Source organism: Hibiscus syriacus, unplaced genomic scaffold (genome assembly GCF_006381635.1).
Source record: "Hibiscus syriacus cultivar Baekdansim isolate YM2019G1 unplaced genomic scaffold, ASM638163v2 tig00110206_pilon, whole genome shotgun sequence".
NCBI classification, from domain to species: Eukaryota; Viridiplantae; Streptophyta; class Magnoliopsida; order Malvales; family Malvaceae; genus Hibiscus; species Hibiscus syriacus.
This window is the reverse complement of record NW_024062627.1, coordinates 1465341-1490737: the sequence shown is the minus strand read 5'-3', so window position 1 is coordinate 1490737 and position 25397 is coordinate 1465341. Positions and strand designations below refer to the sequence as shown.

The 25397-nt window shown below is 33.4% G+C and overlaps 4 protein-coding genes and 2 pseudogenes across 4 annotated transcripts; 1 reads left to right on the top strand and 5 right to left on the bottom strand.

Annotated features, from left to right (window-relative positions):
* Positions 1 to 654: 654 nt before the first annotated feature.
* On the bottom strand, positions 655 to 3977 carry LOC120219311 (vicilin-like seed storage protein At2g18540). Its single transcript, XM_039216129.1, has 7 exons — positions 3371 to 3977; positions 3151 to 3200; positions 2992 to 3033; positions 1996 to 2109; positions 1243 to 1321; positions 1070 to 1141; positions 655 to 974 (listed from the first exon to the last, which is right to left on the bottom strand). The coding sequence occupies exons 1-7, from the start codon at positions 3896 to 3898 to the stop codon at positions 927 to 929; spliced, it is 933 nt and encodes a 310-aa protein (XP_039072060.1). The 5' UTR covers positions 3899 to 3977; the 3' UTR covers positions 655 to 926.
* Positions 3978 to 4981: 1004 nt separating this feature from the next.
* Positions 4982 to 6577, bottom strand: LOC120219467 (thioredoxin-like). Its single transcript, XM_039216288.1, has 3 exons — positions 6333 to 6577; positions 5173 to 5491; positions 4982 to 4994 (listed from the first exon to the last, which is right to left on the bottom strand). Exons 1-2 carry the CDS (start codon positions 6550 to 6552, stop codon positions 5178 to 5180), a joined length of 534 nt encoding a protein of 177 aa, XP_039072219.1. The 5' UTR covers positions 6553 to 6577; the 3' UTR covers positions 4982 to 4994; positions 5173 to 5177.
* Positions 6578 to 9738: 3161 nt separating this feature from the next.
* On the bottom strand, positions 9739 to 10981 carry LOC120219307 (cytochrome c oxidase copper chaperone 1-like). Its single transcript, XM_039216127.1, has 2 exons — positions 10877 to 10981; positions 9739 to 10129 (listed from the first exon to the last, which is right to left on the bottom strand). Exon 2 carries the CDS (start codon positions 10098 to 10100, stop codon positions 9849 to 9851), a length of 252 nt encoding a protein of 83 aa, XP_039072058.1. The 5' UTR covers positions 10101 to 10129; positions 10877 to 10981; the 3' UTR covers positions 9739 to 9848.
* A 1024-nt stretch (positions 10982 to 12005) lies between these two features.
* Positions 12006 to 16672, bottom strand: LOC120219466 (annotated as a pseudogene).
* A 3926-nt stretch (positions 16673 to 20598) lies between these two features.
* Positions 20599 to 23893, top strand: LOC120219465 (annotated as a pseudogene).
* A 162-nt stretch (positions 23894 to 24055) lies between these two features.
* LOC120113433 (protein GRIM REAPER-like) lies at positions 24056 to 24642 on the bottom strand. Its single transcript, XM_039134609.1, has 2 exons — positions 24499 to 24642; positions 24056 to 24427 (listed from the first exon to the last, which is right to left on the bottom strand). The coding sequence occupies exons 1-2, from the start codon at positions 24622 to 24624 to the stop codon at positions 24056 to 24058; spliced, it is 498 nt and encodes a 165-aa protein (XP_038990540.1). The 5' UTR covers positions 24625 to 24642.
* Between the last annotated feature and the right edge of the window lie 755 nt (positions 24643 to 25397).

Sequence of the window (25397 nt, the reverse complement as noted above, 5' to 3'; positions counted from 1 at the left end):
AGGCTTTGAGTTCCATGGATTGGTTTTAGGGTGATTTTATTATCAAACTCCATAGAATTGTACTATTTAACCGATACTGTCCATTAAGAAGAGTCTTTTTATAAAAAAAAATGATGCATTTTTTAGAATGTGCATCACAATAATTTAAATGTCAAAATATCTTTCTTTTTATTCGATGTGCATCGCAGTTGAAGGAAAACATACATAAAAAAGAGAAGTAATTGAATTGGTTTTATTTCTTCCTGATGTTGACCTGATTTTTATCAGAATTGCTTCTTGTTGATTTTTACATGTCTAAGACTTGATGTTTAATCCAGAAAACAGAGATAAGGATGAGAAATTATGGAACAAATTGTAATGAAATGCAGATATGGAAAAATTGTACACTCTGATCGGCCCTTGTGTTAACAAAATGGTCTAGCAATGCTTTTAGCATTCAAATTTCAGTGATTGCATTATAATCAAAATGGTTTTGAAATGCTTTTAGCATTCAATTCAATCTTTACTTGGCAATAATTATCAAAAGAAACATTTTTTTAATTCAGTGAGAATTGATACAAGTATCATTCTTTGTTTAGAGGTCGAAGCATGACTTGTAGGAGGAAAAAACATACATTTCTTAAAGCATAAAATATGATGTAATTAGCATAAAAGAGCCTCAATGCAGAGCACAATAATACCTACTTAATTGTATACTAAGCATGGATCATCAAACATTCTATTCCTACACAAGTAGCTGCGAGGAAACCCGCAAACTAGTCCCAAAAACTGTTATCCTCTTAAAATGGATACAGTTATATTCAACCTGGTACAAATAGAAAGACGAAGGTAATTCCTTCTGTTACCATTCTCTGGTGGGCAGTTGATGTAAAAGCCTAGAGCTGATCGATAATTAAGTGTTAGCACCATCGTCTAGGCCATTCTTCTTACATAGCAACATCTGGATCCAGCCGTTTTTGTATGGCAGCTGCAGCCTGTAAATTTAATATGGCAATGCTACATCAATCATCAACGATGGAATAATTCAAGATTTTGCACAGGTAAGATAAAACCGACAGTGTATCCCCACCTCGAAGTTGCCAATTTTGTACATGTAAGCCATTTCTTCCCGTAGCTGAGCTTGTTCTTTCATTGCTTGTGCCTGCAAATTCATATAGATGGAGGTCAGAAAACGTAACTTGCTTGGGGCTCTACAGATCAGCAGCAAAATGATCACTATGTTAAGGCTAACTAAGAGCTAACCATTCCACTCTGCATGTCACGTTTCAAAGCTTCGACCTCTTCTTCCTTCTGCTTTTCACGAGCCATAAGCAGCTCTTGCCTGAACATGCAGAATTGAGATTATGAGCCAACACAAATATATAATGCATGTAATAGTAACACGCTTATCATTGCTAAAAAGTTCAAATTTAACATTCAAATTCCCATATAACGGAACTAAAGAGAGCAGGCATTCAATATTACTTTGTCCTCCAAAGAGACAGAATATATCATAGTAATATAGGATCACTAAACAGACACTACAAACAGTTTTGGATAGCATTTTACAGTTGAGATTTACAAACAACTCTTGTTTAGGGTCAATGACATCATCATCAAAATTTGACCATCTCAGATACATTATACGACGGCATAGAGTGCAGCATCATCCTTGCTTTGGATGATCAAGGGATGTGTAAATAAACAAACCATAAACTATTATAAGATGCAAAATTTGTAAGTTGGCAAGAACCATATAGTAACGAAATTGCATTAACGAAATTGAATCTAATAAGGAGTAATAACAGTACTAATTGATACCACAAATGACAGCTTTCACGCAAATATACCAATCAATAGTGAGCTTGATCACTAGAACAGAGCTTAGGAAAAAGAACGCATGAATAGTCAAATATAAGTCTAATTCAAAGAAAGTTGTATTCAAGATAGATGCAAAAACTAGGATATCAGCTACTTCAATATGGCATAAATGATGCAGTGTGCATTGAAACATACCGACGCTGATCTTCGTCATTAAATACGGTACGCTCTGCTTGGAGAACCTTTTTAACACCCTTCTTGCTCTCTTTCTCCATTTGACGCTTATAATAAGCATCAAGATTATAATATCTGAAAGGACCAATCAAGAAGCTATCATGTACATTCCTTCATGGTAACCCAACATACATGCCGAATTATTGTTATTTTTACATCTTGGAATGCAATAAATCTCCCATAAATAAAACCTGAACAGGACCTTTGGTGGGGATAAAGGTCTACCGACATCATTAACAGGAATACAACCAAAACACTTTAGATAAGAAGGCAAGCACCAATTTCTTAAAAAGAGAGATGGTTACTTAGCTCTTTTCTATTTTTCTGGGACTATTACTATTACCTATGTAGAAAATAGAATACATCCTTTCCAGGTATGTTACTCGGAGTGTCAGACATGGATATGTGTCCAGCACCGATATGTTCAATTTCTTCCAAAATTTTCATATATTTGGAGGATTATTGGAGGGTCATGTCCCAGAATTTATGTTCGGATATGAGGTCAATATGCATACTTCAAGAGAAATAGAGTCAAAGCAAAAATGCATAAACTGATCCATGTCTCCCTTTTTCTTTTTTTTTTTATAGGAATGGCAGGCCTCGATAAAAAAACCCCTTCATGATTAATGGATCACAAAGTGCTCCTTAATCAGCGGAAGGAGGAAAAGATGCCTTAATTTCATTAAAACCCAGAAATTACATAATACTTGGGGAACAAAGCATATAAGCTCCCTATACAAGCCAATCTAAACCTAAATTATAACAGAAACAAAATAATGAAGCTAGCCAATACCCCCTTTGCTAAGGCGTCAGCCTCAGCATTAGCTGACCTAGCAACCATCTAATATACCCTCCAAACCTCAACAAAATAATGTCTCCCTTTTTCTGATTAAGAATCTTATCATACACATCCTTGTTGAAACATAATCTACAATTCTATATATTACAAAGACTTACTTTTTGGAAGGGAAGGTGGCTGTGTTGTGATCTTCCATGAAACTGCAAAAAATAAACACAACTTCTTAGAATGAGAATTTAATTTAAACAATAAACAGTCCAAGTTGCATTCATAATCATAGAGAACATGAGAAGAGAATCGAAAAACAATTGACATACTCTTTAAACAACTGCTTCTCTTCCCAGTTGGGCAAACTCTCCAAGTTTATCTGTGAAGAGAATCATACATCTACTGTCAATAAACAATGCAAATATATATATAGTTCATTACATGGAAAACCAGTTTTTCATCACGGTGGAAAACAAAAATTGTAACACCAAAAAACATAAAAGAAACACCAAAATGATAGGGAGAACACCAAAAAGCTGAAAATTTTACCTGTTTCACTTCAGCTAACCATGCTGTGAATTCAGGTCGCTTATTCCTGCACATTAGAGAAATAGTAATTATTATAATAGTAAAATTATAATGAACTTTCCAACATTTCAACTTTTGTCTCATTTCCATTTCCAACAATTTTCTCTTTCCTCTTCTTCCTTTTCCTCTCTTCTTCTCTCTCCTTCTCTTTCCTTCCTTTTCTTTCTTTCTCTCCTCCCTCCTTTCCTTTTCTTCTCTCTCTCTCTTCCTCTTTTTCCTCCTCCGCTCCTCCTCCGAATCCGAGTACCCTGATTCCGATTCCGAATGCTCGGACTCGGACGAGGATTCTGAATCCGAATACGAATCTTCTTCACTGCCACCGCTGCTGCACTGTCTCCTTCGGGATTTGGTTGCTCTTTTCCCTTTGTCGCTTTTGTTAAGGCACTTTGGGTTTTCAGATTCCGACTCGGATTTGGATTTGGGTTTAGGTGGTGTTCCCGTTTCTTCGTCGGAGTTTTCCGAGAGGGGAAGGTTTCCATCTTTGCCCATGTTCTGGTGTTCTTTGAGGTTTTGAGATTGAGAGGAGGAAGGAAATGATTTTGTAGCTCGTTGAAGGTCTGTGTTTGGTTTGCAAAGAAAATGACTTTGGAGGAAGAAGACTGGGTTGGGCTAACCCACTTTTGTTTCCTCCATATGGATCACTTCAATTTCTAAAGACTGACTTATATTCATAATATTTTAAAGCCCATAAAGTTAAACCTGCATGCAAATTTTGAAGAATCTATGACTATTCTTTTTATTAATATGTGAGTAATATAAAATAGCATTTAAGGATAAACATATGATTATATATTTTAAAGTGAATTTAAATATTTTAATAGGTAAAAATTTATAAAATTTTAAGTTGTCGGAAATATATTCTCGATAGAAATTTAAAATTTTTAATGTGTGACGCAAGTAATGGAAAGGTAGGGCTTTGGCGAAACTTGTGAAGAGGAATTAAAAATGAGTAAATTGATAATTTGCCTCTAAATTATCTTTTTACAAAAAAAAAAGTCAATAACTAATATTTTACTTAAATTTAGGAGCTAAAATAAAAATAAAACTATTTTACTAACGTGTCACGTCATCGAAATAACAGTATCCAACGTCTTAGCGATTTATCTTATTTAAACGAAACAAAAGTAACCAGATCTTATGTTTTTAAAACCCAATGAAGAAAATTTTATAAAATTCAAACAAAAGTGATTAATCATGTAGTTTACCATGTTTTAAAGCCAATAAAATTATAAGTATTTTGTAATTAATCATGGGTGAATATAAGATAGTATTGAAGGATGAACATATGTTAGTGGAGCGAACTTATAAAAAAATTTAGTAGAGTAGAATTTATAGAATCTTAGGGAGGAAAAAATATATTCTCAATATAAATTTAAAAATTTTAGGGGCCAACTACCCCACCTGCTCTTTCTAGATCCATTTTTGATAATATATGTTGGAAAAACTTTCAACCAATTTTTTTTTACAATATCTAAATTTAATCATAGTCTTTACCTAGGAGGGGGGAGAAGAATTATAGAAGAAGAAATGGGAGAACTCATAATGAATTTAAAACTCATAATCTAAAAAAATGTGATTCCATTGCCTATATGTCAAACAGGATTAATCCTTAGAAAATTTTTAGTAACTTTCCCTTGACTTTTTAAAACAAATATAATATCATTTATCGACTGAAAATTGTAAGATCCAAATGTGAATTTAGTACAGTGATGGCTAACAAAAGAAGAAACACCTCAACTTTCAGAAAAGTGACATTTTCTTACCACATTTACAAGAATCTCTCGACACAGGTTATCAAGGTGGATTTGGGAACAGCACCAATCACTGCATCTTTCTTCTCCCCATTCTTAAAGATCATAACAGTTGGAATGCTTCGAATTCCATATTGCGTTGCAATGTTAGGACACTCGTCGGTGTTAACTTTGTAGCATTTGAGCTTCCCGGCGTAGTCCTCTGACAGTTCGTCAACTACCGGGTGAATCATACGGCAAGGTCCACACCATGGAGCCCAAAATTCAACCAGAACAGGCAATTCACAATTAAGAACAAGTGATTGCCATGCATCTTCCTTCACTGGTGCCACTGCAAATTTCAAAGAACAAGCATAATGACATATATATATATATATGTTTCATGAAGGATCAGTTCTAAACACAATAGCAAGGTCAAATCAACAAAGATCTACGACCATCGACTTTGAACTTGAACAGAGAATGATAACATGAACTCTCGGCTGTTCTTTTATCCTCTTTCATTTCTGAACAAGGAAAGAGAATAAATTTCAAAGCATAGTTTTCCCATCGTCATTTCATTAGTAAAACGTCTTTTTAACTTTAGTTTTTTTCTATTTTAAAAATCCATAATTCCAAATAAGTAAAATTTGAAATTCGTGAATTGTTAGATAATTTAACAATAAACTATATGCTAAAGCATTAGTCATTCATTCCCGAATTGGGATTGAGCGGATTCGAAAATCAGAAAGATAGCAACTTATGATAACAAAGTTTGTAATTTGACTTCCAAGTTTCAACCTATAAAAGTTTCGGGCTCAAATCTTCGGAAAGAGAATTAAGGATTTATTGGGATGTAAGACAATCACTTCCTTTTTCTAAACCCTAAAACAAAAAAAATTTACTTCTTCAACAAACAGAATCAGCTAATTCTTGTAAGAAAACTTACATCGTAAACATCCTGAGTTTAAAAGGCTAAAATTAGCTAGTTTGCAGCTCTATAAACCAATTCAACTCTAACCCTTTATGATGATTTCATCTAAGAAAGGTTCGATTTCCATAGGAATGTAATTTCTTCTCTCTCTTTTTTTAATTTCCACCGAAAAATCCTTTCTATTTTCTTCCACTTTCCAAGAAACCAGTCAAGCTAAAAAAATGATAAAAACCAGGTGAAACAAACCAACGGAACTGACCATCAACAACGGTCTCCTGGGCTTCACAAACAACTCGACCCTGCAGACGCAAGACCCGGCTCACTGATCGGGAAAATGGAACCAATGACGCCGACCTAGATTTACTCTTAAGGCCACGAAATTCCGGTAACCTAACGGATATTCTCCGATGAGAAACGAAAGTAGAAGGGACGGAAACGGTGGCGGTGATCGGGGAGAAAGTAACGGTGGCGGAAGCCATGGGGGACTGAAAACACCATTGTTCTATATGTTTGCCTAATGACCACCACATGTGCAGTTTGTGCAGCTGAAGCTGGCCCCGCACTTGCAGTTGCCATTGTTCTCTACCGGCGCCTCATCTACTACACTGCTGATGTAGCTGTGCAGGAATACCACAACAGATTATATTTATCATGTTTAGAATGAAAATTTAAGCTTCTTAATAATGATATATTGAATGTGGTCGCAGTTCCTTCCTTTTGCATCTCTAGGTAAGTATGTCTACGATAAAGAAGGGACGAAAGAACTGATGCATCAGAAATGTTTTTGATTGCTTGTTTGAAAATCTCATGGATGGTTCAGAACTTAGAAAATAACAAAATATGAGAATTTGTGCAATAATGGTTTATTTATTTGCAGATATGAGAGCCTTTGAAGATCAGAAAATATACCTATTTTCAGTCTCAATGACCAAGGTGTTTCCTTTCTTCCTGTGATCATATAAAAAAACCTTTAGTTTCAGCCATAATTGATTGCTTTAAAACAATAACATGATCTCAAAACCACACAAAAGTAGAACCGCTCAAAGCTCATAATGGATCGATGATTAACGGTTACTTACACGCACTGGGTCTCAATGACCAGGTGTTTCCTTTCTTCCTGTGATCATATAAAAAACCTTTAGTTTTCAGCCATAATTGATTGCTTTAAAACAATAACATGATCTCAAAAACCACACAAAAGTACCGCTCAAAGCTCATAATGGATCGATGTTTAACGGTTTACTTACACGCACTGGGTCTTGTAGCACAGTCGCAGTTGCCGCACTTGTCAGACATGGTGAATTTGAGAGAGTTAATAATTTATTAAATAACGATAAAAGCGTGAACGTAACCCTCGTCCGGAGTTGTAATTATGAATTATAATACATTTTCTACAAAGCGGGCACGTTACATGATTCTCGAGCCAGTGTCCAAGCAGCTCGAATGAAACGTGTGTTACACACCGGAAAACTCCTACAAGATTCACCAACCACATAATCGTCCAAGCATATGGACAGTTACTGGAATTTAACCGATGTTCATCGTCCTCGTAAATCAAATCGACGGTAATAGTTTCTCCAACACCTGCACATTCAACACTAATCCATTGTTCACGACCTCCGACAACGACGACCCGTTGATCGTACCCGATGTCTGCAAATAGTTACGGATTCTTGCTTCGTAAGCAACCATCTGCATGTAAATGGCGAAGGGATGAACGATGAAATAATGATGCAGGCTGCGACCAAGCATAACAAGAGAGCCGCAATGCCAAGGGCTGTAAGAGAACTAATCAGAGGGTACCGTGAAGAATATTGAATGACTAAACTTAGTTTAATCATGTTCTTCGATGTATGATGTTTACCACTTGATGACCTTTGTACTTATTTAACACTTAGCTTAGAGGACAATTTGATCCTTAACATGAATCTTTTAAATTAATTACATTAAAAAAGAGAATTTATGAAAGCAATTGTTAAAATTATTTTTAAAAATGGTTAAAAATCTGGTATTTTCGGTGGTTTGAACAAAGAGGTGTCGAAGTACAGCCATATTTTGTTGCAAAAATAGCATTTATTAATTAATAACATACGAAATAGAAATAAAAACAGAAATCAATTAATAATGATGTATTGATCTGTGGAAGCTTTAACGAGAACATCCTTATGAGAATCAAACAAATAACAGATGACATTAAAGCAAATGAAAATAGACTAAACTTATATTTATGAAACAACTATTTTGCTTGAAATAAAGATTAATTTACTGTGTTTTTAGTTATTGCTTACTATCTTAAATTGTATATCAAAATTTAATTTCTTTTTATAAGTAAACAACGACGATATTTTTTTAGTTATGAGTACCACTTAGATTCAACAAGTATGATTAGGTATATACATTTGTTTCAAATATGGGTGAAATTGACGTTATGTTGCATTATTGGTATATCATTACATCACACACATATATATATATATATGCTACATATAGTTTAGGCCAAGTTCGGTGTAGTATGAAGTATGTTTGAAATATGATCGTAACCATTTGGTGCATATGGTATCGGTGTTAAAATTGGGAAATCGTTATTATAAAATTACCAAAATACTCATCCAAATTTTTATTTTTTCGAGTGACTTGAAATTTTCAAGTTTAAACTACTTGAATTGCATGCTCCTAAACTATCTTAAAATACATATGTACTTCCAATTACTCTTTTTTATAATAAGTTTTATATTTTTTAATTTAGTTACTCAATTTTCATGATTTACTTATTTCTTCAATTCATCCTTTATTTTAAGTATGTTGTTGACTAAATTTGAACCACATACTCCTATAACATTATAGAATATCTATGTAACTTCAATTCCTATTTTTTACTAAAAATGCTCTCTTTTTTAATTTAGTCCCTAAACTAATTCCTATTTTTTACTAAAAATGTTATCTTTTTTAATTTAGTCCCTAAACTTTACATTTTACTCAATTTCATCTTTTAATTGCAATTGTCTGCAAATTCTTTCTTCTCATCAATTCCTTGACTCCCTTATACTCTCATCAATATTTTACCCTCAAAATATCTTCTTTAAAATATAATAATGTAAATACATTTTATAATTTTAGATTATATCCGATATATTAAATAATATATAATGTAAAAGAATATGAAGATATATATATTATATATGGTTAGAGAAAGTAAAAAAATTAGAATTGATCTGTACCATAATACCATAAATAATACAATTAAATTTGTATAGAAACTCGAACAACTCGACTCGAATTTCATAAACCTGATTCGAATCACAAGTTAAGTTTGAGTCATGAAATATGCCCCGTCAACTCAAATAACTCAAAAAAAATTTGACTCGACTCGATCAAATGTTCAACCCTAATTTTCGCATATTCATAGAAGTGCACAATCTTCTTTCCTTAACTTTTACCAATACAAGTTACGCAGAAACACAAGTAGTGAGAAAATTCATAAAGAGAGTCAGTCTATAGGAAAGTAAAGGGAGAAAATAATTTCCTCAAGGAACCAAGGCATACAGAGCGTCGCTCTGTCCATATTCATGGAAGTATTCCAGATGTTCCAATTCATTTAATAGAGGTAAATAACCTCATAAAAATGACAAGTTCAGTGAACAGTTTGGACTTGGGGATGCATCCAATTGCAAAGAAAAGCTATATTTTCCTTTTATTCCTAGGTTCTTTTTTTTCAAATCATCTCTGTAATCCTATAATTAAAAGTTTGTACCTCAAATTGTTTTCATTCTAAACTTCAAATACCAATCTCAACATTGAAGCCCTCCGCTTGAAGGCATATACGATGAGCCTCTATCCATTTTGCACAGGCTTCTTCACCATGCTCCACAATGCATTCATCTCTGAGCTTCTTCGTCTCAGGGCAAGCACAGCAGATTTTCTTCTTTGGTTTTGACTCTGAACCAGATGCTGACGTTGATGATCCCTTGTTTAGCTGCAAGCGAGGCAAAGCTAATGCGGACGTATTTTGTGTTGGCAACCCATCCATTGTCTCAGCAGTATGTAAAATGTAAGATACTGTGAGGGAAATAGAGAAAGAGAAAAACATCACAAAAAAGCATAGGAAAATAAAACGTTACCAAGAACCATGAAGTATTTCATGAAAAGAAACAGAAATCACATAGGCCATGATAACATGAATCATATCACAACAAAAGAACTAGAGATAATTTCTATTACTTTTCCTTTTTTATCATTCAGCTACCAATGTCAGCAAGAATACATTTCATACCATCTAATTAATCAATATACAAAGAAAATGCATAACCAGAACATCAGTCTATCTAGTATGATTTCAATTGAATTCAGTAAGAAAATGCAAGTTTGTTATGTAAAAACCTAGTGAAAACAGGAAAAAATGCTTGGAATGTTTAAAATGTCAATTTCTGTGTATATTCGAACAATTAAATTAACAAAGAAAGTGAATAGGCATTTTTCGAATTATTTCATCTACCCTTAAAAGAACTGGTTTAGAATTAACTGAATTTTCGGGTTATTTAACAGTAAGATCAATATCAAGTTTCACCTTGATACTACCTAAAGTTTAATCCAAAAGGAATAGCCAGTTTTCATCAGAAAAAAAGGAAAAAGCAGCCATAATTCATCAGAAAAACACATGAATCAATCAAATGAACACTTCGCAACAATAAAAAATAATCTTTATCGGTACATGTTTCTTTGCTTCTTTTGTATTCACGTTAGTTTAATCTTTTTCCACAATTGAATCGGGAAATAGATAAATAAAATAATAAAAGAAGGGCTTACCGTTGAATTTTAAGCAAAGGGGCCGCCGGCAACGGGTGTCGGGTTTTTTCAGAGGTTTTAAAGAAGGCAACAAAGAACGAAGAAAAAAGGATTTCAGCTTTACGGTCAGGTCTTTTTTATTCGGTTGGTTTTAATTTTTAAAAAAGTTCGAAAATATTGTTAGGAAAAAAATTAAATTGGAAATTGCTATGGTGTTATAACAATATATAATTGTCCTGTGACTTTTTTTGTGTATTTTTTTATATCATTTTATAGGGTAAACTACATATTCAGTCATTCACTTGTTCTTGCAGTTCCATTTTTGTCACCTAACTTTTCCAAAATCATACCTAAAATTACGTTATGACTCTGTTTTGGTCACCCAACATTTAAAAAATTAATGGTGATGTTGATGTGTCACCATAAGGTAATGTCATATCATCATTAGGGAAAAAAACTATCGTCAACAGTTTTATTTATTTTTTAATAGCAGATGACCAAAACAGAAAAAAACATAACGTTAAATATGGCTTTGAAAAAAATAGTTTGACGAGCAAAACCGAATTGCAACAATAGGTGGGTGACTAAATATATAGTTTATCAAAATTTTATAATAAGTATTAAAAGATTATAATCACAATAAAAATAAAATGTTTATATCGGTGTATTGCATAAAAGAAATGATCATTTTGAAACAATTCTATTATTTTAGGAGTATTTTTGTCATAAAGAAAAGAAATTATCTAATACATAAGAAGAACAAAAGAAATGACATTCCCGGAAAAAACCTTAAAAGTGCTATCATATTATAGTGAATGTTTGTGTATATTATTTCAAAAATTATTCTTCGAAAATATTTTTTTCCCGCAAACCAAAGGTCCTTATTTGTTTTACTGAAAGCGAATTTTAAAAAAATAAATTATATATTTTTTAAATTATTTTTTAATATTTAGATGATGTCATATAAATCATTTTTCGTTATTTGATAAAAAAATTAAAGATTTTTTTATTACAAATATCAAACATAACAAATATACTAATAAAATTGAATATTATTATTTTAAAAATGTAATAACAATAAATTATATAATATTATACCGATATATTTTTTCTTCTTCAAACTTTCATGTTTGTTATTTAGATATCAAAATTTCCGACAAAAATGCATGCCGAATTACTCTTTATGTGATCCTAGAATCGTCCAACAAGTCCTCTTCCATGATGACAATCAGAAAATGTTTCAAGAAAGATAGAGAAAAGGCTACATTTCCTTTTTCAATTTGGCTTAGACAGTATTTAAAGCAAATTGGTTTCTCTATTACCAGTGGCATCCTTGCGTCGACGCCTTGAACCAGATCTCGTATCCCTTCTACGCCCTGTAACCCTCTTCCCTGGAGTTCTTCCCAGTATATTGGGCAAAGCTGGTGGGTGTCGATTCACAGCGGCAAATGCCTCTGATAAATCTCTATGGTATACCTGTTAATGGAAAATCATTAGAATACATGCACCTATCAAAACTACAAATTCCCCCATCCAAGCACCAACATATCAAAGACATTGGTTGTATCCGATAAAAGCCTATAGATAGCAACACAATCAAAAGATGTGTTCTTCCTTTTTGCACAGGCTCTCGGGAAAATATACAAATAATATATTTAGCTTTTACAATCTAGATTCATAGTCCCACCAAGTTAATATGCCAAGATTTAATATATGTACCTGAGTGACGAAATTCCGTCTTTCACAATCCAAGAACATATTCATATTCCAATCAACTTTTTCCGTTATTTTATCTCTTACAATCGCAAAGCTTAATTGGTCCCTGGATGTAAAACGATCAACTTCATTGAACCACAGACAGGTAAACAGATTAGTGATTGGAAGATGCTCCTTTATGAGCACGCAGCCTTCAGGAACATCTGCAGACAACCAGTCTCGCACCTTTTAATAGAAAATGGTTGAACTTGAAATACCGTTCAAGGAAAACGAATGCACACATTTGTAATTGCCTTAAACATCATACTTACCACTGGTTATAGGAAGCTTGGCCTCAGAATATGTAGTTAAACCCTCCATTTTATAAAAATCCACCTGTTCATCAATTGAGGAATTATCATATTTTCCAGCAGCTTTATTTGCTTCAGCCTCTACAAAGACATCGAATCGTCTGTAGTGTCTCGAGATTGCAAAAGTAGCATTTTGGCGCCATAAGAATCTGAAAGGAATGACCAAATGTCAAATCAGAATTCCATTATATCCTTTAATCTAAAGCGAAAAGATTAAAGCATGCTCAGTACAAATCACTGATGCCTAACGGGAGGCCGTCTTGACTAAGTTACAATAGCTCAGAATTGCTGCCTTTTTCTCTTTTCCATACTTCAAATCAAGAAGAATATCCTGGGAAGTCATACATGTCAAACATTTACGCATGCTGAAGATAAAAACAACCAGGATGAACATAATTCACATAATATTTGGGTTAATTTAGACTTTACAAATCAAATAAAAGATGAAGCAAAGTATCCGTTCCAGTGCATTACAAGGATATGATATCGTAATTTGAGATTGCATTACCAGATGCTCTCATTCTACTAACATTGAATATTAAACCACGGTAACAGCTAAACTTAAGTACATATGTAGGAACAATTAGGTTGATATTCTTGAATGACATCCTTGATGTTTCATTGTTACTTTAGATGTTCAGTCCGTATGAAAATAGAAATCACATCATCTAGAAATTTAAGTACTCTGAAAATAAATGGCATATAAATAAAAATAAAGTCATAAAATGGAGAGTACTTCTCAAGAATCTGGTAAGGATCCACAACAAGCCGCAGCTTTCCATCAATCCATATAGAGTAGCGAACATTGGGGAAGATTCTATGTAATAAAAGCTTTGGGACCTGCCATAAATACATGCCAGGTAAAAAAGACTCAGCAGCCCTGAAATTTCTGATAAGGATTAATCACCGGCTATTCCTGAAATTTCACCAAATAACAGCCTAATTGTTACACTCTTATTTTCCGAATTGGAGTATATAAATTAAGTCCATTTTGAACTGAAAATAGAGACAAAAATGATAATCAACAACCAGATCCCCCTCCCCCACTTTATGATAAGGTTATGCGCTTCTTCCAGTTAATCTATTATAACCAGAAGACAACACTAAAACACAGTCATGCTCTTTAATAACAGCAAACTGCAAAAATGTAATCCACTAACACATGTTGAATATTATGTTTCCAGCAGCCTAGGCCCTAGGGAAAAATAACAATGAATCAAATTGCAAAATCTGCCTTTGCATTCTAGGAAACAGATTGTACAGTTATATTGGAAAGGCACAATGATTTAATGAACTCAGAAATAGCGATTCCCACTTTCTTTCTTGCATATGTGTTCATAGTTTTACCATCAATATCACAAAAAGAAAACAACTAATCCAAAGATTCAAGGATACCACAGATTCTCAAATGTGAATCAGATTGCCATAAGTCCAAGTAGTAATAAAAGTTAAAATAATCTCTCTCTCTATATGTGTGTATGACTGTGTGTGTACATAATAAAGAAGTGCAAATTAGTCAAACCAAAGTATCCTAACCTTCCCATTACGTCTTGCATCACTGTAAGGAACATTGTGGACAACAACAATTCTCCACAATCCTACCCTTTTACCACTGTCCAAAATACTTTTGTTCCTAAGATATGCTTCAGTTTCTTCATCAATAAACATGTAGAAAGGAATATTTTTCTTTGCCTCTTCACTAATGTTCCTGGGCTGTTGTATTACATCATAGTTCCCTGGGGAAAAATAAAAAAGCAAGATGAAGATCAACCATTATCAGAAGCAAGAAGCTCTTGTGGAAGCTTGAACACCTAGCAGTACCAAATATGGCCGATGCAACAATGATATCATGGAACTGCTGTAGCTCTGTAAGGTCAGACTCATCAAAGTCGAAGCCAGTCTGTCGGCCAGGCTTACTTCCCTTAACAAATCTGACAGAGAAAGTATACAAATCATAATATCAGAAAGAAACTAGAGGGTAAGGCTTATTTATGAAGGCAAATATTTAATTGAATCATTAACATGCGCCATATAAACAGTACGAACCTTACAAATTTCAACCTGAAATTTCTGCAATGAGTATGCTCTATAATAAATATAAGGGGAGAAAACCTACCCACAATGCACTGTCATCGACTCTTTTATGTCAAAAGAATAATTTCTTTGCTTTAGAGAAGGATATCCACCAAAGTCAGAGCCTCGATGCGGTTCACTTTTGATTGGATTATCATCGTGAACATATGTCAGATCATGTAGCACTGGAGATGCTGATGGGGAACTTGGCATGCTAGCTATGGCCTGATCCACGGGGAGGTAACATACTGGACATGCTGAAAAAGGGAAGAGCAAGAATCAAATCAGCAGAAAAATAAGACATGCATACTCAGATGAACATATTGACAAACTGATGACAAGAAAATGTTATTTCATTCACATGATTATGCTTGGATCAATATTTTTTCCGTACAAGTGTGATTTTGAGTTTGTGACTACAGAGGAAAAATAACATAATTAAAAATCCAGTGGTTTTCTGGTATTGTTGACAAATATGTTTCCTTCTGTCACAAATTACTGCTTTTGAAGCATTTATATAAAGAAAAACATTAATACAATTTACATTAAAGGCCATGTTCCACTAATTAATGCAACTCTGTTAATGAGAACAAGCAGAATGAACCCAAACTTACGCCGAGGTCCAATCCGTCTAAGAGTAGGTGGAGGCGAGGAGGAAATGTGAACTTCGCACACAGATGGTTTGATGGCAAACCACTTGCACCTTTAGAACCAATAATTTGAAATCCATTTCCATCACCTCCTTTCAGAATGTTTGCTACAACATAATTTTCATCTTTCTGTTTACCCTTCTTTTCTATCGATGAAGCTCCAGGATTGCTTGGGGCACCATTCACATAAGGAAGAACCATGTTTAGAGTTTCAATCTGTTGATCAACATTTAGACTAATGCTTTCTGGTTCATTAAGCATAGAAAACGCAAACCAGAAAATGAATAAGTATCACTTCAAATCAATTATCATGCTGAGAAATAAAAGTCACAGTCATTATGTTAAAGTGAGCCACTAAGGACCAACTAAAAAGGAAATTTCATCTGGTGCCTATTTTACCTATAGGATAAAATTTAATGCTCTACCAATCAAGATCCAAGAATAATCACGAATAAAAGCAAAAGGGACAAACCTTTGTTCACTACAAAAGTACCCAAGACAAAGACCAGAAGGGCAAAGGCAATCAAAAGCAGCATGGAAACATTCCGACAACCTAGACACCGGCACCAACCAGAGGGGAGAGACTTCTCCTTTTCCCTAATACCGGAAAGCATCTTGGTTGAATTCTTTCGTACATTGACCAAATATTTAGAGTGCAACAATTTTCCACCTTCAGTAATAACACCATTGATGTTCGGTAATGATCCATTATTCCATGTACGTGGACCCAATGACCCGTCAGTCATTATATACCAAATCCAACCCCAAGTACCTTATTCATTTCCTTTCACCTTCTCATTCACTCAAACACCTACGATACTCTCTTCTTCCAAAAAAACTATATGAAGAACAATATTTTTCTTGTTATGAAATTTGGAAGCAAAGCCAATCACCAATTCTCAAGTTTAGACGAAAAATACCATGAAAAATTGACAGATAAATCACACATTACCAAGAACACAGTTCTCCAGAGCTCTTCACTTTCCAAACTGTACCTGAAAACCAGTGTGATTGACTCCTGTTACAACCTGAGAAAAGAGGAAGTAAGAAAATTCTTTCTTAAAAACACAGTATACAGAGATTATAACTTCTTTTGTCATCTATGCTCTTAAGAACTTCAGATTGTATAAACAAAGCCAATGACCCAATTCTCCATTCTGTGAGCCTAAAATCACTAACCGTGAAATACACAAACTTAATACCAAAACTGCTCGTTGAACTCTGCTAAAAATAACCCAAAAAAATGTGGCAACAACTGAACATTTTTCTACATCAAGCCTTCAAATAACAAAAACCCATGATCCATGTTTCAGTAAATTTGATCTCAGAAATCAATTTAAATGAATTCTATTAACCCAACCAAAAATCAAACATAGAAACATAAAAAGTGCGCCTATGAAAAATGATCATTAACGATAAATATTGGGTCTTTTTACATGAAATGATAGATGTAATCACCGTTAAATGGGAAGAATAATTACTGAAAGATGAGTGGGAATTGCTTACCTTCAACACTTAAAGATTCTTGACCTGTTATTTTCCTCTGTTTTTCTTTAATTTTCTGATGGCGATTGTGTGTTTTGGTAGGTGAAAAATGTCATTTTAATTTTTAAAGCTATTATTGTAAAATAAATGAGATCTCGAGACAAACGTGAGATATTTTAGGACAATAATTTGATTTTATCCTACGTGGATAATCAGTCCGGAGGGCAAGCAATCAGATGCGGATGTTCCTTTTTTTAATGCCAAAATGAAGTGTGAACTCCAACAAATGTTTATTGTTTTAAAGCTTAATTGATAAAATAAATGTTTGGATTATTTTTATTTTAAGTGTCCAATTTTTAATTAATATTTTGTTTTTAATCGTTTTATTGTTTTGGGTAAAGTACACAAACAGTCTTCTAACCATACGATATTTTTTTGTTGAGTCCCTAACTATTAAAAGTTATAAAATGATCACCTACTATAGAAAATTACTTTATTGAGTCTCTCAACTATTAAAAATTACAAAATAGTCACTAAACTATTCATTATATTTCAAACTAATTATTTTTCGTTTAAAAAAATAACGACAGTCTGAGTTGAATATTAACATGTTGATTAAGATATGATAAAATATAATATTGTAATCTCAAACGACTAAAATATCTAGGATATCATATTAATGTCCAACTCATATGACCATTAATTTTTTAATGGAAAATAATGAGTTTGAGACATAATAAATAGTCGGATGACAATTTTATAACTTTTAATGGTCGATGGATTCAACAAAACAACTCACTCTAGTTAGAAGATATTTTATAACTTGTAATAGTTAAGATTTACATTAATCTTAACTTTTTTTTTGCAAAATAAAAAATTTTATATCCTAAAAATTAGTTTCATACACTTTGATATCAAAAACTCATCTTTTTCCGGATGTGAAATTAAAACTTCAACTCTCAAAAATCAGCTTTGATTTTATTTTAGGTGCTTATAATGACAAAGCTACATAAAAATAATTACAGGTCTTGATAAATTTATCAATGGAGAATATCAACATTTTTCAAAGGACGTGACATATCGAGGAAGTTCTACAGTGCGACATCTTAATATAATGTTAAAATAAGACGTTATCGTTAAAAAAATCACCTAAAATATCATTATTTTTCCCTAAAATACCAATTTTTTAACATTTCCAGTAAATATGCCCAACGATAATAAAATCGGTAGCGCCTAATAATGTTTTCGGGCATTTTTATCAAATCAGGTAAAACGCCCAATAATAACAAAACCGGTATCGCCTAATAATATTTCCGATAACGCCTTTTTTTAGCTATATATTAAGATTGCCGTACGTGAGCATTTACCGACATATTGACCTAAAACAAAAAATAAAACAAAGCATTAAACAATTATTTTGAATAAGAAAAAAATTATACAATATATATATATATATTAATACTTATTTGTCAATGAAGTATTTTTTGTAAGACGTCGCTTCATTGGTTTTAGGGGGGAAATATTTTGTTCTAAAATTAAGGGTAAACTATATAGGCAGTTTCCAAAATTTTAAATTATTTGTATTTTAGTCATCAAACTTTTAAAATTTATAATATGATCACTGAACTTTTAGGGTACTTGTATTATGGTTATTATTTTCCGTTGTTGAAAGTTAACGTGACACCTTAAAATCTAAAAACATACTCTTAAAATCCTAAAAGCTTAAGTTTCAAAACCTATTAACTCGTATCACTGACATTGAAATCGTTCGACGTCCATCGTATTGTTGTCATCACCATTCAAAACATTTTAAAAATCTTAAAAACAAACCTAAACTACCCTAAGCTTCAACATTTTATTGTGGCACTCTTCCTGCTAAAGTACATCTAGAATTTTAGTTGATATTCAGAATAATACATTCATTGTTTAATGTTATGAAGAAAGGGATTATTTGAATAAATTGTTTAGTTAGAAACGTTCAATGCATTAAATTGATTCTTTTTAAAATTTAGCGACGAAACTAATATACCTTTAAAGTTCATTACCTAATCTAACGTTGTTCTATCCACGTCATTATAATGACGGAAAGATCAATCTATATTATTTCGCCGTTAAATTTAACGGTTCAAAATCAAAATCAAAACTTAATATTATATTTAAAATAATTAAAAGTTAAATGACATAAACTATATATATCTTCTTTGTTATATATTTAAGTTTCTACCGTTAAATAAGTGTCCAAGTTATAGACTATATTCAAAGTTAATTTTTGGTGCCTCAATAATTTTTTTTGTTAAAAACAAATGTCTAACATTTTATTTGTTACACATTTAAGTTTATATAGTTAAAAACCCGTTAAGTGACATATGTTATATTTATATTTTTTAATTTTAAAAAATAAAAATAATATTTTAAAGAAAGAAAAAAAAAATTAAACCCCCTCGCATTATAATTTCAAAAAAATTTGAAAAATTTAAATTATAATATTAAGTATTTTTTAAAATAAAAATTTAAAATTTTATACGTATGACACGTATTAGATAACATTTAAATTCAACAACAATTACGGTGTAGACATTAAAAAATATAATGTTAAAAAAGTTAAAAAACGTTTACTTTAACAAAAAAATTATTTAGATAATTAAAATTAACTTTAGATATAACTTCGATTTTATATTTAAGTCTAAAAATATTACATAAGAAAATCTCCTTGATTTTTTTTTTCCATGAATTCCGCTCTTTTAAAGACAAGCATTTAAAGCAAAAATCTTAGTCATTATCTCCTTACTTTTTCCTGTGTTGCTTCCCCTTATCGCTCTTTCTTGTGAAGAAGCGGAAGAGAAATCAAAGGGAAAGAAACTGATATCTGACAACATAGCTCTTTAACTTACAAAATTTCTGAACAAAAATTATGGGTTTTCTCTTTTTCTTCTAATTTCATAAGATTTTGCATGTTAATTTCTTGATAGGTAAAGGTTGATTTTGTGTTATAGCACGGTTTTATCAGATTGTTATCTGATTATTATTATTGTTGTTGTTATTATCATTTTCAATTATAGTTATCAAACATTTTCTGTTATTCAATTTATTTACTTTTATCTTGTAAAGGTTTCTTGTAGAATTCGTGAAATTTTGAATCTTTGTTTGAAATTATTCTATTTGCCAACTATTTTGATCTGATCAATAAGAAACTAGCTAAACTGATGGTTTTAAATATCTCTATTTCTAATTTTATTGACAATGTTGTTCTTTATAGTTTATTCATTTAATATATTGTTTTATGTGTGAATCAGTTGCCTTGTTTACCAGCATGTTCACTCTTTTAATCCAATTAACAAAAAGCTAGCAAACATATTGCTTTGGGTTAATTTTTTTATTATTCATAATTTCTATTTCAAACTAAATGATATTTATATTTTTGCTATACGATATGGTATCTTAATCTTTGTTTTTGGATATTTTCAGGTTGTTCATTTTTGTGATTAATGGGTGTTGAGGTTGTTGAACCAGACATGGCTCTGTTATCTGTTGACAAAGTAACCGAAATTGACAATCAATTCTCCATGATAAGGAAAATGGAACAATAGACAAAGATCCACTTTATTGTGAACCCATTGAAGTTGATTCAAATGTTGAGGAACCGGATAAGGGAGAGAATAATGCATCCAATGTCATCTTCCCGAAGGATGCAGTAGATGAGTGGCCTGCACCTAAGCAGATCCACTCTTTTCATTTTATTAGGTATCGCCTTTACGAAGATCTGGCAATAAAAGTCAAAATCGAACAGGCTGATAAAGAGGTACAAAAGTGGAATAAAGCCAGGTTTAAGCTAACCGAGGAATTGAAGGTGAAGAGGGTGAGTGATATTAGCCTTCTCCTGTTTATTCTTTCATTGACTCTTACACATTAGGTGAGACATTATTATCGGGACGAGCCTTTAAACACATTTTGCAGCGCAATTTGATGTGCTTATAATAATATGATGAATGTAGAGGCATTAAACCTGGGTGCATTTATTTGAATGTTTGGAATTTAAGTCCTTGAACATGTAACACTTTACTCATGCTATTGTTGTTTAGTTGTCTGGTAGGATTTTGAGCAATTTAAGACGATTCTAGATGAGAAAAAGAAGGAAATAGCCACTGCAGCAAGGCTTTAGGCAAGCTTCGCAATAATAGAGATGCTGATGGTCGTGTTGCTATATGTTATTCTGAGGAAGAGCTTGATTTTATCGATGATTTACTATAAGCTCTCACTGCATTTAGATTTATCGGTTGTCTTTTTGCTGCAGTTAATCCTTTTCTTTTCTTTGATTCACTTCATGGGAATTTGAATTGCAGATCCATAGCTTGCAATATCGCATTCAGCATGAAAGCATCATTGACTGAGGAGAAGCAACTACTTAGAGAAATCAAACAACTAGAGGGAACCCTGAACAAGTTGTTGCTATTGCTGCAATGAGATCAAAGATTGAGGACTCGTTAGGCCAAAAAGAAGACATTCAAGATCAAGTTAAAGTACTAAAATTTGATTTTGCACATTTATTGTCAAAGTTCGATTTTCCCCTTATGAATATAAAACATCATAGCATTGCACTAAAAAGCCTTGGTTTATTGTAGCTTATGGGTGTTGATTTGAATGGAGTAAAGGAGGAGCAGCAAGCAATCTGGTCCAAAAAAAGGCAAATTAAAGATAAATTGGATGCTATTGAGAATAAAATCGAGTCTTTACAGAAGGAGCTAGAAGCTGTGACCCAGAAGAGGGATGAAGCATATGGAAACATTCAGGACCTGAGGAAAGAACGTGATGAAGGGGTATTGTCTTTTCTCTGCTTCAATTCTTAAGATATCTGTTTCATATGCTGATGATGTCGAAACAAAATCATTTATACATGAATAAGTAGTATCACTTAAAATAGTCTTGTGTGCATTTCCGGGCTTTTCACAATGAAAAATGTTTAGACAGTTCTCTGCCTTTGTGTTGTGGGAGTTGAATAATGTATGATTCTTGGAATCTTGTTGATTATTTGTTTTCATGCACAATAAGAGATTGCCAGAAATTTGTATTTTTTGTGTGGTTGAATGGTTTTAACGAGGTTACCATTAATGTTTGATGCTTGGTTTGAATAATTGGGTGCTCGTAAGTTGATCACAAGTGTTTTCATTAGTATCATATTCACTGGGACATTATTTAATTATACTATTGATGAAATGTTTAAGCTCACAATGAAGTGACCTTACTATATCAATATTTGTTTTCACTACATCGAAAGATGCCAAAGTCCCAAAGTCTGGACTTTCTGTATTACTATAAAACCCTTATGTTGGTTTAGTGCACGAGGCAAGGGAGACCTTCGGGAAGCAGTGGCTCACGATGTTAATAGAAAATTAACTGCATCATAATCCTTGTGCATGTAAAGATAGAAATCCTTTTTAAGATCTTCTGTTTCTTAATCTTTCTTAGATGATAAATTATTCGGGCATAACTTTTATATGGTTTTGTCAGTGCTTTCATTCTGTCTAGGATTAGTGATGTTAAATAATACATATTATAGGTCAGCTTTCAGATATTCTTGTGCCGATATTACTAATGACTCAATTACTTTTCATTTTCAAATTTTCAGAATGCTCCCTTTTACCAGAGCCGTTCAGCTGTAAACAGGGCTAAATTGCTTGCTGCAGAAAAAGATATAAAGGCACTTGAGGAGTTCTCAACTGCAGAGGTTTGTTGAGACTGCTGATTAGTGTTACATCCGGAGTGTCTCTTGCCTTTATATTTGGCTGCACTCTTTATCTTTTATATTTCTTTTAGGTTGAGAAGTTCATGGCTCTCTGGAATGGCAAGAAAGCCTTCAGGGATGACTATGAGAAAAGAATTCTGCCATCCCTGGACAGTCGGCTATTGAGTCGGGATGGTCGGATAAGGAATCCTGATGAGAAACCACTGGTTGCACCTGAGAAACCAGTGCAATCTGAAAAAGACACAATTCTGCGACCTAGTGTAAGACAACAAAAGGAAGAAACCAAATCAGGTCCCCAACCAGATTCCAAACACCCCAAAAAGGTATCGAAAGATGGCGAAACTAAAATAATGGAAATTAAATCCTCGTTAGAGTATAGTGGTGTAGCTGAGGAGATCTCGGGATCTGGCAAGTTTCAAAAGGACACTTCTGCAGACAAGGAAGTTGATGAAGAAGAAGTTGGCTGAGAAAGCGGCAGCCAAAGCTGCTAGAAGATCTCAAATGGAAGCTGAAAAGAAGTCAAGGCAATCATTTGCTTCGTTATTCAGTTTTTATTGTAATTAGTTTGTGTTTGAAACTGAAACACTCTTGATCTTTTTTTTTTCAGGAGCGTGAAAAGAAAGTAAAGAAGAAGGCAGCAGCATATCCTGAGGAGTCACCCGAAGCTGTGGCACAGGATTCAGAAACCGAGAAGGTCGATGTCATTACTGATGCACCTGTTTCAGTGAAGGATAAAGTGCCAAAGGAGAATACTGCTAGGTACAGGAATCGAAATAAAGGACTTGAGTCACTTCCACGAGCCATCCTGAAACGTAGGAAGTCGGCCAACTACTGGATATGGGCTGCCCCTGCTGCGACGTTGGTGCCGATACTTCTAGCGATGAGCTACTATATCTTGTCTGAAGAAATTTTAACTTGAATGGAACTGGGAGTGATGGATAACATTTTTGGTCGATCATACATGCTAGTAGGTAAGGCCATAGTGGCAAAAGTTGATTTGTTCTTTGCATCCCATGAAGGATGGACAAATAACTCATAATGTTGCTGGGAGTGATGTACTTTATGGTAGTTCAATTGAATAAAGATGGTACCTTCTCTTAATCTTTTTTTGTTACAGTAGTGTACATATATATCGAATTCATCATAACATGCTTCGAAAAAAAGGCATTTTGAATATTTGATCTGATTAAGCATAACCACAATATCCAAACTCACACTTGACTCCAGGCGAGCAGCGATTGTCACACTTGCCGCAGTGATCAAAATTGTGGACAACATCCGTGCAAACTCCACCACAGCAACATTGCCCGAACTTGCATCTGTTCCTGCATTCTCCACAGTTATTCTGATCACGGAGAACATTTCGACAATGCGTCTTGCAGCAGTACAATATGTTGGTCCCGTTGTTCACAGAAATGCCGTTGCATATGTTCTGATAGGAGTCGGGTTCACAATGTGCACTTTTCCTGATCTTATCTTTCTTCGGTGAGGTCATTAAGAATCGACTTCGTGATCGAAGGTTAGGGACAATAAGAGGATGACCGAGCACGTATTCTTCCTCTTCGGTGAGGTCGTTAAGAATCGACTTCTTGATCGAAGGTTAGGGACAATAAGAGGATGACCGAGCACGTATTCTTCCTCTTCGTTGAAGTCTGCGATTTCAAATGGGAAGGTTGCTTGAGGATGAAAGGATAAGAGGATTGAGATGGCAAGGGGGAGAATGGATATAAGCTTCAGATTGTTATTAGAAGCCATTGCTTTCAAGTGGAGGGAAATTTTCGCATAAAAGAGTGTAAGCTAAGGGAGAGTGGAGGGTGTTTAAGGTGCAAATTTATAAGGGTAAATTACATCAATACGTAACTAGACTTTAGATAATATCTTGTTTTGTTCGCTAAATTATAAAAGTTTCAAGTTGTCATTCAATTTTTGTCATTGAAACTTTAAATTATTAACAACATAATGATGATTGTTATCTTTTCAATTTTTGCAAAAAAAAAAAAATCTATAATTTACGCATAATATAAGAATATAAATATTAGAATTTGGCCTAACTAATTTCACAATTACTATTGAGCTAAACAAATCCACGGTTTACAAGAATTTACGCATAGTATAGAGACTTGATATAAGAATTTAATCTCTAATGATAGAAATAGGACACGTAGTAGGGATTTAAATAGCGATCCGTTATCGGAATAGTGATCGTTACACAACGGTGAAAGTGTTGCTCAAAATCGTTATTGTATGATCACGAAATCCATAATAATCGTAATAGTATGTTAGTATCACAATCGCGATATATGTGTTGCAACCGACACGATCACAACCATAATTTACGCCCCAAACCCACAAGCTTTCAGTTAGGGATGGGCATGGACCGAACTCGACCGGTTCCGACCCGACCCATGCCCATCCCTACTTTCAGCCTCCCCAGAGCAAACCTCTCTTTCTCTGCCCCCAGTTTGAGTTTACAGATCAGTTTCACATGCTTCCTTCTGTTCTATTTTCTCCCATAAATTCATGACTTT

Coding starts and splice junctions, on each gene's coding strand:
- LOC120219467 (XM_039216288.1), bottom strand. CDS start 6,552: ATGGCTTCCGCCACCGTTACTTTCTCCCCGATCACCGCCACCGTTTCC. Junction 5,492..6,332: donor CCAGGAGACCGTTGTTGATG/GTCAGTTCCGTT, acceptor TGAAATTTGCAG/TGGCACCAGTGAAGGAAGAT.
- LOC120219311 (XM_039216129.1), bottom strand. CDS start 3,898: ATGGGCAAAGATGGAAACCTTCCCCTCTCGGAAAACTCCGACGAAGAA. Junction 1,322..1,995: donor AATGACGAAGATCAGCGTCG/GTATGTTTCAAT, acceptor CTGCATGTTCAG/GCAAGAGCTGCTTATGGCTC. Junction 975..1,069: donor ACAAAATTGGCAACTTCGAG/GTGGGGATACAC, acceptor TTAAATTTACAG/GCTGCAGCTGCCATACAAAA.
- LOC120113433 (XM_039134609.1), bottom strand. CDS start 24,624: ATGGCTTCTAATAACAATCTGAAGCTTATATCCATTCTCCCCCTTGCC. Junction 24,428..24,498: donor TCAACGAAGAGGAAGAATAC/GTGCTCGGTCAT, acceptor CTCACCGAAGAG/GAAGAATACGTGCTCGGTCA.
- LOC120219307 (XM_039216127.1), bottom strand. CDS start 10,100: ATGGATGGGTTGCCAACACAAAATACGTCCGCATTAGCTTTGCCTCGC.